General features: G+C 38.5%; 1 protein-coding gene across 1 annotated transcript in view; it reads right to left on the reverse strand.

Moving 5' to 3' along the window:
* Positions 1 to 10,426: 10,426 nt before the first annotated feature.
* Positions 10,427 to 16,348, reverse strand: part of trdn (triadin) — a 353,412-nt gene continuing 347,490 nt past the window's right edge. Inside the window, exon 71 of the mRNA XM_033022051.1 lies at positions 10,427 to 12,039. Coding sequence (XP_032877942.1) covers positions 11,891 to 12,039 — 149 coding nt within the window. The 3' untranslated portion in view covers positions 10,427 to 11,890. The remainder of the gene's footprint in view (positions 12,040 to 16,348) is intronic.

Below are 16,348 nucleotides of genomic sequence, written 5' to 3' on the forward strand. Positions count from 1 at the left end.
CCAATCAGTGAAGAAGAATATAGTTGATGGTTACAATGATTGAAGAAGAATAGGAGGAGGTTCAGGTGCAGTATTGACCCTGGCATGAACTGTCGAGACCAAATTTTAATGTTGTATATGCTATGTAACGCTATGCAGATGGAATCCAGCACTATATCTATATCATTCCAATAATGCACAACATTTCTATGGTTCAAAAAGGTTTTGGGTTATGAAGGTTCAGGATTTATTTCAATATAACTAAATTGTTTCTAAAATACACCAGAACTATTCCTGTGAGATATGGGAGTGCTTTAAAAATAACTTAAGGTGGAGAATCAAAGATTCAAGATTGTTGCGAATAAAGGCCCATTTTATTTTTATGCACCATTATTGCTTCACTATGAAAAGCCATGTATATAACTTTACTCTGAAATTATCCGTGTGAGAATTATGAAACTAAAAATGTATATGATTGTTAATTGTTAAATATTTGTCATTTCCCCCATTTCAAAGTGCAATTTGTATAAAGTAGCAATAGATTTCTTTGTTCATGATTCACTGTGATTCAGGCTTATTCGTGACTTTGCTGCCTCTGGTCTCCCTTGACTCCTGACAGAATTACAATATAGCTGTCAGATTTATATTACCATTTTATATTTTCCAGCACATTTCTTTGACATCTGCTTTTATTGTATGTGTGTTACTCCTCTTACATTAGGCAGTGTGTGCTCACATGTCTTTTTCAAGCAATAGTCTGTCTGCAGTTATTGGATTTGAATTGAATCTTAACGATAGTTCTTGGAGGCTCCTTTGTTGCAAATTATGCCATTCTCACAGAAGGGAGAAAAAGAAAAAAGAGCTTGCATTTATAAAGAATTCTTTATGACCTAAGGACTTATTTACAGCCAATAAAGTGGTTTTGAAGTTTAGTCATTGCTGGAATGCAGGAGAACAGCCATCTTGTGGGCTGACACTTAATATTTCACATAGAACAAATGCCTCATCATTTAGAATGATTTTCCATCAACTCTACTCCTTTATAGATCCTTAGAAGGACTAAGCCTTTATAAGTGACGTGGGAAGGTTTCAGCTGTCAGTTTCCCACCACTATTCCAGGCAACCCTTAGCTCTCTAATATCTCTATGCATAACCTGGTGCTTTGGATTTTACAGCATGCACTATTTATTTATTTCTGCCTGAACTCTATTATTAACCAGCATTAATTATGTGAGCTCATATGTTTGGAAGAAAAGCTTACCCATGGGGCTTCTTCAACTCTCTAAAGGGCCTGTCCCAACTACGCGATCAGTCTGAAGAAGGGTCTCAATCCGAAACATCACCTATTCCTTCGCTCCATAGATGCTGCCTCGCCTGCTGATTTAGTTTTAGTTTAGTTTAGAGATACAGTGCAGAAACAGGCCCTTCGGCCCATCGAGTCCGCACTGACCAGCGATCTCTGCACAATAACACTGTCCTACACACACTCGGGACAATTTACATTTATATCAAGCCAATGTACGTGTGTATCGTTGGAGTATGGGAGGAAATCGAAGATCTCGGAGAAAACCTATGCAGGTTATGGGGAGAACATACAAACTCTGTAAAGACAGCACCCGTAGTTGGTATTGAATCCGTGTCTCCAGCACGTAAGGCAGCAACTCCAGATACGACCTTCATAAGGCCAACAAAAAGGCAAAAAGGGACTTCTGCTCCAAGCTGGAGGATGAGACGGTTGTTCAGCAACATTGGCAGGGCTTGAATGCCATCGCCTCCTACAAGGAACAATCAAGAAGCAGCTCAATTGTCAGCGAAGCATCACTCCCTGACGAGCTCAATGCATTCAACGCCGGTTCGATAGGGAGAACACTGATGTGCCTTCCCGAGACCCTATTCGCCCGGACGTTGTTACAGTCACAGTCACAGAGGCTGATGTTAGAAGATCCTTCAGAGGGATGAACTCTCGGAAAGCACCTGGACCTGATGGTATACCCGGTTGTGTTCTAAAAAACTATGCGGACCAACTGGCTGGAGTTTTTACGGACATTTCCAACCTCTCACTTCTGTATGCCATTTGCTTTAAAAGGGCATCAATAATACCAGTGCCCAAGAAGAGCAAGGTGACGTGCCTCAATGACTATCGACCAGTGGCACTGACGTCTGCGATGATGAAGTGTTTTGAGAGGTTGATTATGGCGGATACCTACTCCTACCTCGTCAAGAACCTCGACCCACTGCAGTTCACTTACTGCCACAACAAATCAACGATGGGTGCGATCTCACTGGCTCTCCACTCCGCTCTGGACCACTTAGACAACAAAAACTCATATGTCAGGCTGTTATTCATTGACTACAGCTCGGCGTTTAATACCATCATCCCCTTCAAGCTGTTTACCAGATCTCAGATCTGGGTCTCTGCGCATCCCTCTGCAATTGGATCCTCGACTTCCTCATCCACAGACCACAGTATGGCCGTATTGGTAGAAATGTGTCATCCTCGATTACAATCAGCACGGGAGCAACTCAAGGCTGCGTGCTCAGCCCCCTGCTTTACTCACTCTATACTCATGACTGCGTAGCCGGACATAGTGCGAACGCCGTCATCAAGTTCGCCGACGACACAACTGTTGTGGGATGAATCACTGATTGGCTCTTATCGCTCTAGTTTCAATTGAATATAGAACATAGAAGTGTACAACACAGGAACAGGCTCTTCAGCCCACCTTATCCATGCTGAACATGATGCCAAGTTAAACTATCTCCCGTGCCTGCATGTGATCCACATTCCCTCCACTGCCGGCATAGTCATGTGCCTATCTATATGCCTCTTAAATGCCTCTGTTGCGCCTTCCTGCACCTTCATTTCCGACAATGCACTCCACGTATGCACCACGGACTTTGTTTAAAAAAAATATTGCCCCACATATTTCCTTGAAACTTTGTCCCTCACCTTTATGGGTGAGATGTTTGGGGAATCAATTTCAGGCTACAAATTCTCACACCTGATTCCACTCGAAGGTGCACCAACTGCCAAACTAGTAGCTCATGACTTCCAAGAATCCATGGGACAAATTAAAATAGATATTATATTTCTGGATTAGGTAAATCACATTATATACATTACAAGATCCAGCCCCAGGATGTTTATCATTTAGAAAACCTAGCACATGTTTTGAATGGTAATATCCAGGGACCCAGTGGCTAGGCCAACTATGCTTATAGTGAAATAAAAAAACCTTTCAACCAAAGTCAAAAGTCATTAACCTTGTCAACACAGCCATGAATAAAAGTTAAAATTACCCTCGAGAGCTGTAAGGTTTTATTATGTGGTAAGGAACAAACTAATTAACTAAGATCCATATTATTTTTGTGCATTTTTAACAAGGCCTTGTTTAACAAGGCAGTAAAATCTTCTGTTTCATTTACAGCAAAATAGAGTGGGAACATTGAGTACTTGTATAGGAAGAAACTGCAGATGCAAAATTGGGAGACAAAAAGACACAAAATTGTGGAGTAACTCAGATGTTCCAGCAGCATCTCTGCAGAAAAATAATAGGTGATGTTTTGAGTCAAAACCCTTCTTTGGACTGAGGGGAGAGGGAAACTGGAGGTATGGAAAGGTACAGAACAAATCAGAGCCAGCACCGATGGCCCAGGAAAGGTGGAGCCCACAATGGTCTGTTGTTGGCTGTGGAAGAGGTGATAACGAAGGGAACAGTCAGGATGACTAGGGTGGGGGAGAGGCAGAGAGAGAGGGAATGCAAAGGTTACTTGAAATTAGAGAAATCGATATTCATACTGCTGGGTTGTACGCTGCCCAAGCAAAATTTGAGGTGCTGTTCCTCCAATTAGCATGTGGCCTCACTCTGACAGAAAGAATAGAAAGGTGAGTGTGGGAATGGGAAGGGAAGTTAAAATGTTTGGCAACCGGGAGATCACGTAGGTCAAGGCAGACTGAGTGTAGGTGTTCAGATACTGTTTATATTTTAAAGTTACCCAATCTAATGTTCTGATACAATTTTCTTTACAAACTGTAAAAAAGAGCACCTCTAGTTTGAAGAAAAAAGAAAGATGCAGAAAATCTACCCCACATTTTTAACACAAACAAATTGTCTTATATCGTCCACCTGCAAAACTCCCATCATCACCTAATATAGCCTTTTAATAGTGTTGTGAATTATTCTGGCATTGGCCATTTTAATAATCCTGCCAGATGCTACCATCCAGATCACACATTGGTTTGTCATTAAAACTATTCATCCATTATTATGCTGCCTATATATTCAGTTGTTTCTATATATTTGTTAGTTAAAGATCAGTCCCAATCAGACACAGAAGAATATTTCAAGGAAATCAGATCCATTTGAGAGGCTGGAATCGCACATATTTATTACAAATAGCGTCATGCAATACGTGATTTCTCCCAAGATTCAAGGAATCACAATATTGTTTAAATATTGAATATCAATCCCAAAAGCAAAACATATCATGAAAAACCAGGAGAAATTAATTTAACACTTAAACACAAAATGTGCCCTTACATCTAGAGTCACAAAGATTGTGAATGACAAATCACTGTTTGAAATGTTGTCCCTTACAATACAGATTTACAGATACAGAAACATTGTGCTTAATTTCAAAGATAATCAAGTTTACTGCAAATATAACAAATAAATAACAAGTAGACCTTGCAAAGAATAAAAGATAATTTTCATTTATTAGAGGAGAAGGACATTTTAGTTTTCCTGGTGTACTCTTTTAGGTGGATACTTTTAGATGGATATAATGGATATTTTTCTGTCACAACAAAAATATAATTATATTTGCACTTTGATTGCATACCTGTGTAATATAATTGAATTCCACCTTGACTACATACAGTAGTAATATATCTACAAAGCTTAGGACTGTGCATAAAAATATTTTGTTCAGTCCATAACTCGGGAAAGCCCATTATTGTGAGTCACTTTTTAACTGATATCGGTATTTTCAGTCAACAGCTATTTTCCCTGTTAATAGGTGAGTAGTGCACCATGTAATGTTCTTGCTTATTTCAGGATGTTCAACAACATTCAGCACCATCCAATCTACTTACACAACCTTCTGTCATGATACTGACAACCTCCCAGTCTCCCTCTTATTTCAGATTCTGAAGACATTGAATAAACTTTCCAATGAACTGCAAAGAGGTTTTCGTGTCATATTGTCAATTTGCTATATTTTATATTCGCCTTAATTACATCTAATGGTAGAGTTTATGTTGAGGTGTCCATTAGCTTTCCTGAGTGATCAAATGAAAAGTAACTGACTAAAACTAAGTTCTTGGATATCGAGATGTTAGCCTTATGTGCAATTGAAGGAAAAGCTATTTCAGATACCTATGGATTGATTATTTCCAGGCTATTTCATTAGTTTTCAAATATTGATCTATTAAATGTATTTAAAAAATAAATTCATTGATGAATTGAATCCATCCTTTTTTATTTATAATTGAGAAAAAAAAACAAAAGAATAAATTAGTTTGAATGTATTAAGACAAATAGGTTAGTTTATGTTGAAGTTCTCTCTTCACAACATTCATGGTTCTTGCTAAATGTTGAAAACCCTGGTGAGGAAGCTTGTCTTTCATCCCTTGCACTAAACATGTAATCTAGCCACGACTGCCCTCTGTATTCCAAACTTGACATCCCAATTTTCAAAAAGGCATCCAGTGTGCTGTTACTGTTTCACATGACATATTTAATGCAAGCATCTCATGATTTTGCTGTTTTTGTGTCCTTACTGAAATCTTTGCCCTTTTAAAAAAAAAAAGAGAAAACAAATGGACTGCCATGGTACAATCGATCATCTATATCATTTTGCTAATCCTTGAAACAATACAGCAAAGAAGCCAATTTTCTTCCTCGTGCCCCTACCAATGAAACTAATATGTTACTCTTCTGCTCATTCCCCTTACCCCATCAGATTCTTTATTTACAGCTTTACGTCCAATTCACTTGTAAAAGCTATCATGGGATATTCTTCCACACCCTCCCAGTTTGTAACAATTTGCCATGTAAGGAGAAAACCTTTCCCTGCATTGTTTCAATGCCCATCATCTTACATGAATGATTATCAAATTTCATTCCAGTGGAAAATTTCACACCATCATCTCTAACAAAATAAATAACTAATATTTAGATATTATCATGAGATTACATTAGTTAATAAAGCACTAAAGCACTGATGGAGCAGACACAATGGGCTAGGTGGCCTAATTCTGCTCCTGTCTTATGGTCTAAATTCTAGTTTCTGTAATTAATATATTTAGTTCAAATTAAACATTTGACATGATGTAAAGAATGAAATTTTAGCCATGAATGGTCTGGAGTTCAATTATGGGAGAAATTAGATCTAATTATGTTTATAATGAAAGAGATGCTGCCTGTCCCATTGAGTTATTCCATCTTTTTGTGTCTATCGTGGGTTTAAACCAGCAACTGCAGTTCCTTCTTACACATAGCTCTTCAGAATCTCTTCCGAATGATAGTCAACATATTCCAGACATTTAAATTAATATAATCATGTGAATATTTTTACTTAATTATAATTGGGAATATATTAAGGGAGGATTTGAAACTGATGAGTCTAACATTGAATAACCCACATTTTCACTTTGCCTTGTGTTCATTCCTTACAACATGATTTATTTCATTTTCTTTGAAAATGTAAGTATGAAGATAGCCAGAAGGATAATTCTCCTTTTGGATCTCATTTCTAAAAAAAACTGCTTCCAAGTTATTATACAGTTGGATAAACAATATTTTATGCACATTCACTTTTTTGCCCAAAGTACTGATGTGCGTCTGGGTGTTGGCATTCAATTTATTTTCTCCATGCCTAGCAGTGGTGATATCTTCCTTGAATTAATCTTGGCATGGGATGTGCAATATGTTTTTGAGAATCATAGAAGCAGCATTTGTTAGACTTTTGCTTCTAAATTTTTGCATTATATATGCAAACACCTCCAATATTGCACTATATATAATTGTGCATCTTTTATTTGATTTAAGGGATGGAAATTAACTTGTTTACTGGACTTTTTTTACACACCTATAATGTTATATTTGAACTATGCTTCTAAAATTCCCTACAATTGCAGAAGCAGAGCTCAAACCATAAACGTGACTGAATAGTGTGTTTAATAGATATGACATTCAACTTTATTGTCTTTGCATGTTGGACACAATGGAAACAAATAACATGGTTCATTTCCACTCCCTTTGGCTGTCATTAATAGCCTTAAAAGGTGGTGGTTATCACGCATTCACTGCAAGAACATCGGTCATGTAAGTGTTTTGATCATTGCACTATTGGCATTCTTTCTAAGAGATGGAATTCTCTATCTAAATTTCTCTGCCTCTCTCTTATTTTAAGATGCTCTTCAAAATCTACCTCTTAAATTAATTAGTAATTTTCATACGGTGTGGTTGATCTCTGCCTATAAATTAAAATGCTCTTCATATATGGGTACTGGAATCTAAGACTGTGTTAAAGTGGATATCAGTGAAACAGTAAATTAGTTTACTCACAGAGATTGTAAATATGAGCAGCCAATTCGTGATTATTGATTTACACTTGTGCACTTATTTGAGATGTATCGCAAAGTCCCCAATAACGTTAAAAGGTTGAGAAAACAAACCCTAACCTATGGCTCATTCACATATAATGGAAGAGATGGATATTATTGGGCCCACCAGGTTCACCCTCTATCTCACATACTCATCAATCATCCTTTCAATACTTTTATCTCTAACCTTAACGTGGGATAATTTATTGGAGACAACAAACCCACCAGCAACCTCTGGAGGTTGCGGAGGAAACCGAGAGAAGTCCAGAAAGCCACGAAGAGAATATTCAATGTCAATATCCAGAGGCAACGTTGAATTCAAATCCCTGGAATTGTGAGACAGCAGCATTAACTGTGCCATTCCAGGGTACTGCTGACTGTTGATTGCTCACGTCGCGGCCCTGTTTCAACCAATCTTTCCACCACCATGCACAAGAAGCACAAGAAGCGCAAGACAGACACCATTGTGCAGATGCCGAGAAGTGTGTTCAGCTCTGGCTGAACAACTTCTAATCTTGTGTGTGGACTCGATAAGAAGAAGAAGATTGCTCAATGCTCAGACTTCTATGCATGTTCAACTAAAATACAGATGTCTGAAATGACATGGCAGTCTTTTGAATGGGGTCTCTGACCCTATGGATAAAAATTATTGCACCTCAGTGCTTACACTATTCCACTTTATTTTATTTTAGTTTAGTACTTTAGATTACTTTATGTCTGCATTATGTATACATTAAATGGCATTTATTTCACAAATATTTCAAGGGCTTAAATTGTTTAAATATATTTAAATAGTAAATCTCTTAAGTATCAGAAACATTTAAAGCAGTTCAAAGCCATCGACACTCAGTGCGTGAGTGAGTGGGCACCAGATGGGCTATTCTAGTGGGCTGAATTTACAGTAATTCCACTTGCCCAGATTTTATTTTAAAGTGTACTTTTCAGAGCAAAAGATAATCAGTCTGAAAATTACAACATTTGATTACCAGTGTGACATTTTCTTATAACGCTTACATAAGTTTCATTCTTAACTCCCACTTGGGCCAAGTTACATATACTATTATGAAATTTCTGTCCAAGTTAAGACAAAGTGCAACTACAGTTTAGCTGAAAGTACTTCTAACAGGTATTCATGCCATATTTGATGCTCTCATTTCCTGGTAAGAGAGAGGATGAAGAGATTGATTGGGATAACTTCAACTTCCTATGCTACTTTAGGATTTCCAGTCTATACTTCTTTAAAAAAAAGCATCAGAAGATTATGTGCCATCTCAGAGTTGAGGTAAGATTCCTTTCAGAAGGTTTCACAGCTTAATAATGCCAATGAAATTAATATTGCACGGAGACCAATATTCATATTGTCAAACAGCTCCAATTTAGAGCCTGTATTTTGCATACTTTGTTTTCATTTATTTGACCCGAGGAAGCCGCAGAAAAAAAGCTTCAATTTATAAAAAGATTCTATTCAAAACCTACAAATTAATCCCCAAACTGGGTAAAAATGCCTTATCCGTCATTGGGACGGGATTTACTAGTCAAACAAGTCAGAATACTTATTCCTTCTTTGATTTTTTTCAACCATCACGGAATTTTGTCCTTTATATTAATCCTAAAGGGTAATATAAGAGCATAGCTGGAGGTGCTATCCACTTTGACTGGAGCTCTGCAGTTACCCAACATTCAGTGTCTTAACTGTCTCCATGATTAATATTAATATAAAGTAATATTTAGCTTGGTGCAGCAAATGCCTTCCAAAATCAGCAAGTGCGGTTGTAGCCTTTTAGTAAATTTACTTCTATCAAGCTTAATTTTCCAGCCACAAAATTAAAAACATTTTTCAAATGTGTAGCACATTACCAAAGTACCATCTCCCCTTCCATGCTTCCATGCATTAGTCCTGGAAATCAAAACCTGCTTCTCCTTGCACCAGACATACTCTTGCACCATTATCATTTACATGGATGACAAAACTGTAAAAAATCAGAATCAGAATTTCTTCACCAAAATTTGCAATTACCAGCCACCCATATAATGTCACCTGAACTTCCAACTTCTTTTCATCAAATGTTTTCTCCAGCTTCTCTTATCCTGTTAAACTTATCTTGTTGTCAACATCATATGCTTCTTTATTTATATCCCTGTGGGCACCAAAGGCTGCATCCATCTGCTTTGAAGGATTTGATCCAGCAGGATTACTACAGCAAATGGGAAGATTTGTTCCGTGTGACATTTTGCCATTTCTCAGCTGAGCAGAACAGAAATCACCACCCAATGCAAATGATGTAAATTAGTCATCTAAATCCAAACAGAATGCTTAGAACCCTTTGGCAAAGGATATAAATAACTTGGAGATGGTTACATTTCAGCATTCTCTGATTCAGTATATATTCTATGCGGACCTAGTGCAAAGACAGCACTGCCAATTTTACAAACTTCCAATTTTCATAAGTGCACTCGCATTCAGCTGCCATTTTTCTTTAAAGATTGTTAAATCTAAAAACCATTCCATATCACATTTCTGTTCTTTCATCCATGCAGAAACAGGGTCATCTTACTGAACTGATGCAGGGCCCAGAGCAGAATTTCACTTCAGAATCACACTCTGACACCTCAATGCAGACACTCCAAAAGACACACCAGAAGCACCAAGGCAATTTCTTTGTGAGTACAATAATAAATAAAGATCTCTATTAAAAAAATAAAGAGATGTAGATACAAATTTGCATTAATGGCGAGGAGTTTAAGATCAATTGCTCTTTCAATGTAATTGCAAAACAATGGAGCAGAAATCAAAAACGAGTGCAAATACTGTTATTATCCAGAAAATTATGTTATGCATTTTGTTTAAAAAAACAAATGCTTTATTAGGAATACCAAAGCACCTAATGCATATATATATTAGCACCCATCGGAACAATAAATGCCATCACATTGGTGGCACCTTTGCTCTTGAATCCTGCTGGCTTTGTAGTAACTTTTACTAGATACAAGGTGGAAGAAAGAGGGCACATTTCAAACCATTCACTGCATTAAAGTCAAATGCAATTACCATATACTTGCATTTTCTCATGAAACTCCTGTTGGTGTTCAGGAATAAGAACACACAAACCACTTAAAGCCATGGACTTCCACACTTCACACACTTTTCCCTCAAGTATTTCCTCAGCATTCGCCCAAAACTAGTCTGTGAAATTTCTCTTCAAAAAAAAATCACATGCTTGAAAAATAGTTAAAGCCACACAGTAGCTGTTGAATAACTGGTAAATTTCATCCCAAATTATCATAGCATGTTATAAAATTACAGTTACAAAAGCTGGGAGCAGAAAGGGAAGCTACTCCCAAAAAGCCATGCACTGACACAAGAGATACATTAAAGGTTTCTATAAGACAAGCTTGACAGTAAATTACTGAGTGCATCTGCTCTCTATGAAGGTTTCAAGCTGGCAGTTAATCACAGCAGTATTTTTGAATGCTGAAGGGCAATTAGTGACATAAAAAACAATCTGTTTCCCGACAATTTCTACTTTGGAACTAATGCTTCAGAGCATACTGTCAACACTTCTGTCATATTGAAAATTTGGATGGGCACCTTCACTGCCCGTTGGCATTTGTGTCATAGTATAAAGATTATCGAAAATGCTTCACAATCTGTACACCACACAGAATACTGCCTTGTTTCTCTGAAGGAGGCACTGTGGTGATGTTAATGTTCAGAATACATAGACAAAAGCCACAACAACTGATGCAGGCAAACAAATATTCTGAAAAAGTATTCACCGCAAGACATAAGAACTTAAATTTTCATGATTTCAGGAGAATCGAAAATCATTACCTAGGCAATCATTATTCTTCATTACAAAGAGAGTTGAGTTGAATGACTCACGCTTACAGAAGTGCAGAAGTGTATTTATAAGCATTTGTAAAGCAATTTTAAGCCAGGAATCCAATGCATCCTGGACATTTGCAAAGGGCTTGTGTTGCATTGTACAGGAGACAATGCAGGTGTGTGGCAGCATTGTGTGTCAGCAGTGCACATGTTGTTAGGAGTAATTTAATGGTGCCACAGCATTAAGTTGATAGTATTAGATATTTCAGTTTTACAACCCTGAATAAGGTTGAGTTCCATTCAAACCGGTCATCTTTCCTGTTTTATTTTGCAGGTGCAATCAACAGTAAAGTGTTTTGTTCTTCTCAGTGCTCCCTGTGTTCGCAGCTCTCCAAACGAAGGCAGACCAGGAGGACTGAAAGTTCCGGCACGTAACGTGCAGAATAGTTTTCCATGTAATCTCATCATCCATTCACCTAATGTCCAGGAGACCTGAGCTTCCTCTCAGATTCCCCACTCTGCCTGGTGTGACTTTTGGTCGCAATGAGGCTTTGAAGACCATTTGACATTGGCCCATATCCATTGGGACCATCAAGGAAAACGCACTGGAAGAAGCGTGGAGGACCTGTAGAGACAAAACAGTATTAACATTTTCAGAGAGCGTGAAACTATATATTTCCTATTGATATATGTAATGTATTTCATCACAATACTAATGTGCTCCTGGAGGAAAAAAGCTTTATTCGTCAGATTCTAGATCACATATCCAGAGTAAGCATCCTTTGCCTTCACTTTTCCATCAGAAACATAATGGTTTTAAAATAATATAGAAAATGTCTCATTTTTTTAATGCATGCTGATGACCCTTCCAACCCAGGGTAACGTTTGGCAAATGGCATGAAAGTTCTGTACAAATGTCTGCGTTAGATCAAGTGTAATGTTAGATAAAGTCTAGCAACAATTCTGTTCAAAAACACCCTTTTTAAAGTTGAAATAAGGAACTGCAGATCCTGGTTTACAGAAAAGGACACAAAAGGACAGCTGTGTAGGAGGGAACTATAGATGCCCACTGAGTTACTCCAGCATTTTGTGTCTACATATGATCAGCTACCTGACATGCTGAGATAATCCAGCAATTTGTGTCCTTTGTAAACCAACATCTGCAATTCCTTGTTTCTACAATATGTCCACTGTGCTCCACTGTGAAATCTCCTCATGCTATGCCTACTTTGTAGAGATTATCCCCCTCTCTCTGATGGGAGTTCTATGAGGCTCTCACTGCTCCCCCTCTGTGAGTCTGAGGAAGGTTCCCGACCCAAAACTTCACCTTTCCAGTTCTCCAGTGATGCTGCATCATCTGCTAAATTTCTCCAACACTTTGTGTCCTTCTCTTTGAAGATGTTGCAAGCAAAGTATTATATTTGAAATGGTCTTACATGGATATAACATTTAATTGACAGAATGTTTGCTATTACATGGCATCAAACACTGTAAAATATCTCCAAAAACACAAAAACATAACAGAATGGTAAGACTAACAAGGCAACACCTGCCTAGTATTAAATATCAGTGCTAGTCTTGGCTCAACACCTACCAGGAGTTTAGAACTAATTCCTGTTGGGACCAGATGGTTTTAGTAATGAATTTTATAAAAAATTCCATGAGATAACGACCCCTTACTTATTTAATTTATATTCCCACGGTTTTAAAGAAAACAAACTACCTGAAACATTAGCAGAATCAACTATTACGCTTATTACAAAAAAAGATAAAGATTTAGAAGATCCGGGCTCATATAGAGCTATATCACTTTTAAACACAGACCAGAAAATCTTAGCAAAGACTTTAGCAAGAAGATTTAGTAAATATATTAGTAAATTGATAAACCCTGATCAAACGGGGTTTATACCCAAAAGATACTCATTTAATAATTTGAGACGCCTGGTTAATATAATGTACTCACATAAAGTAGAGGAAGAAGATATATCAATTATTTCTTTGGATGCAGGGAAAGCATTTGATCAGGTAGAGTGGCAGTACTTATATAAAGTACTGCAAAAATTTAATATGGGAGAGAATTTTATTACATGGGTAAAATTATTGTATGATAAACCGATGGCAAGAATTTTAACTAACAACATGTTATCTCAAAAATTTCAATTATTAAGGGGTAATAGTGCATTATCACCCATGCAACTGGATACTGGACTTTCTAACCAACAGACCCCAGTCTGTTAGGTTAGACAAGCACACCTCTTCAACACTCACCCTGAACACCGGCGTTCCACAGGGCTGTGTGCTGAGCCCCCTCCTCTACTCCCTCTTCACCTATGACTGCACACCTGTACATGGTACTAACACCATCATCAAGTATGCAGATGATACAACGGTGATTGGCCTCATCAGCAACAACGATGAGTCAGCCTACAGGGAGGAGGTCCAGCACTTAGCAGCATGGTGCGCTGACAACAACCTGGCCCTTAACTCCAAGAAGACCAAGGAGCTCATTGTAGACTTCAGGAAGTCCAGGGGCGGCACGCACACCCCCATCCACATTAACGGGACGGAGGTGGAACGTGTTTCTAGCTTCAGGTTCCTGGGAGTCAACATCTCCGATGACCTCTCTTGGACCCTCAATACCTCAACTCTGATCAAGAAGGCTCACCAGCGTCTCTTCTTCCTGAGGAGACTGAAGAAGGTCCATCTGTCTCCTCAGATCCTGGTGAACTTCTACCGCTGCACCATCGAGAGCATCCTTACCAACTGCATCACAGTATGGCATGGCAACTGCTCTGTCTCCGACCGGAAGGCATTGCAGAGGGTGGTGAAAATTGCCCAACGCATCACCGGTTCCTCGCTCCCCTCCATTGAGTCTGTCCAAAGCAAGCGTTGTCTGCGGAGGGCGCTCAGCATCGCCAAGGACTGCTCTCACCCCAACCATGGACTGTTTACCCTCCTACCATCCGGGAGGCGCTACAGGTCTCTCCGTTGCCGAACCAGCAGGTCCAGGAACAGCTTCTTCCCGGCGGCTGTCACTCTACTCAACAACGTACCTCGGTGACTGCCAATCACCCCCCCCCCCCCCCCCCCCCCGGACACTTATTATTATTTATTCAAATCATTTGCTATGTCGCTCTTCCAGGGAGATGCTAAATGCATTTCGTTGTCTCTGTACTGTACACTGACAATGACAATTAAAATTGAATCTGAATCTGAATCAGAATCTGCTATTTGACCTTATGATAGAACCTCTGGCTGAAAGTATAAGAATTCATCCGAATATTCAGGGGTATAATACTAGGGACTCAAAGAATAAAATTTCATTATATGCAGACGATATACCTTTATATATTACAAAGTCACAAACGAGCATACCAAATTTATTAAATTTAATAGAGGAATTCGTGTCTTTTTCTGGATATAGAATAAACTGGAATAAAAGTGAAATCATGACGTTAAAACCTCAAGAACCTACACACTTACTGAATTTCCCCTTTAAAATCGCAACAGAAAAATTTAAATACTTGGGTATTCAGATTACTAGAAAATATAAAGCATTATTCACTGCTAATTTTATACCTTTATTAAATAAACTTAATACGCTGATTAAATTTTGGAAAACTTCCTTTATCATTATTAGGTAGAATAAATGCAATAAAAATGATCTTCCTACCATAATTACTACACCTATTTCAGTCTATACCGGTATATATACCAAAATACTTTTTTTTTAAAAATTAGACTAAAAACGGAGACATGGCTCCAGGATGACCAAGGTTGGGAGCTCAACATCCAGGGATATTCAATATTCAGGGTGGATAGACAGAAAGGGAAAGGAGGTGGGGTAGCATTGCTGGTTAGAGAGCAGATTAACGCAATAGAAAGGAAGGACATTAGCTTTGAGGATGTGGAATCGGTATGGGTAGAGCTGCGAAACACTAAGGGGCAGAAAACGCTAGTGGGAGTTGTGTACAGGCCACCTAACAGTAGTAGTGGAGTTGGGGATGGCATCAAACAGGAAATTAGAAATGCGTGCAACAAAGGTAAAACAGTTATAATGGGTGACTTCAATCTACATATAGATTGGGTGAATCAAATTGGCAAGGGTGCTGAGGAAGAGGATTTCTTGGCATGTATGCGGGATAGTTTTCTAAACCAACATGTAGAGGAACCAACGAGAGAGCAGGCTATTCTAGACTGGGTATTGAGTAATGAGGAAGGGTTAGTTAGCATTCTTGTTGTGCGTGGCCCCTTGGGCCAGAGTGACCATAATATGGTTGAGTTCTTCATTAGGATGGAGAGTGACATCGTTAATTCAGAAACAAGGGTCCTGAACTTAAAGAAAGGTAACTTTGAGGGTATGAGACGTGAATTGGCCAAGATAGACTGGCGATTGATTCTTAATGGGTTGACGGTGGATATGCAATGGAAGGCATTTAAAGACTGCATGGATGAACTACAACAATTGTTCATCCCAGTTTGGTAACAAAATAAATCAGGGAAGGTAGTGCATCTGTGGATAACAAGGGAAATCAGGGATAGTATCAAAACAAAAGATGAAGCGTACAAATTAGCCAGAAAAAGCAGCCTACCAGAGGACTGGGAGAAATTCAGAGACCAGCAGAGGAGGACAAAGAGCTTAATTAGGAAAGGGAAAATAGATTATGAAAGAAAACTGGCAGGGAACATAAAAACTGACTGCAAAAGCTTTTATAGATATGTGAAGAGAAAAAGATTAGTTAAAACAAATGTAGGTCCCTTGCAGTCAGAAACGGGTGAATTGATCATGGGGAACAAGGACATGGCAGACCAATTGAATAACTACTTTGGTTCTGTCTTCACTATGGAAGACATAAATAATCTGCCGGAAATAGCAGGGGACCGGGTGTCAAATGAGATGGAGGAACTAAGTGAAATCCAGGTTAGCCGGGAAG

Source organism: Amblyraja radiata, chromosome 5, assembly GCF_010909765.2.
Source record: "Amblyraja radiata isolate CabotCenter1 chromosome 5, sAmbRad1.1.pri, whole genome shotgun sequence".
Classification (NCBI taxonomy): domain Eukaryota; kingdom Metazoa; phylum Chordata; class Chondrichthyes; order Rajiformes; family Rajidae; genus Amblyraja; species Amblyraja radiata.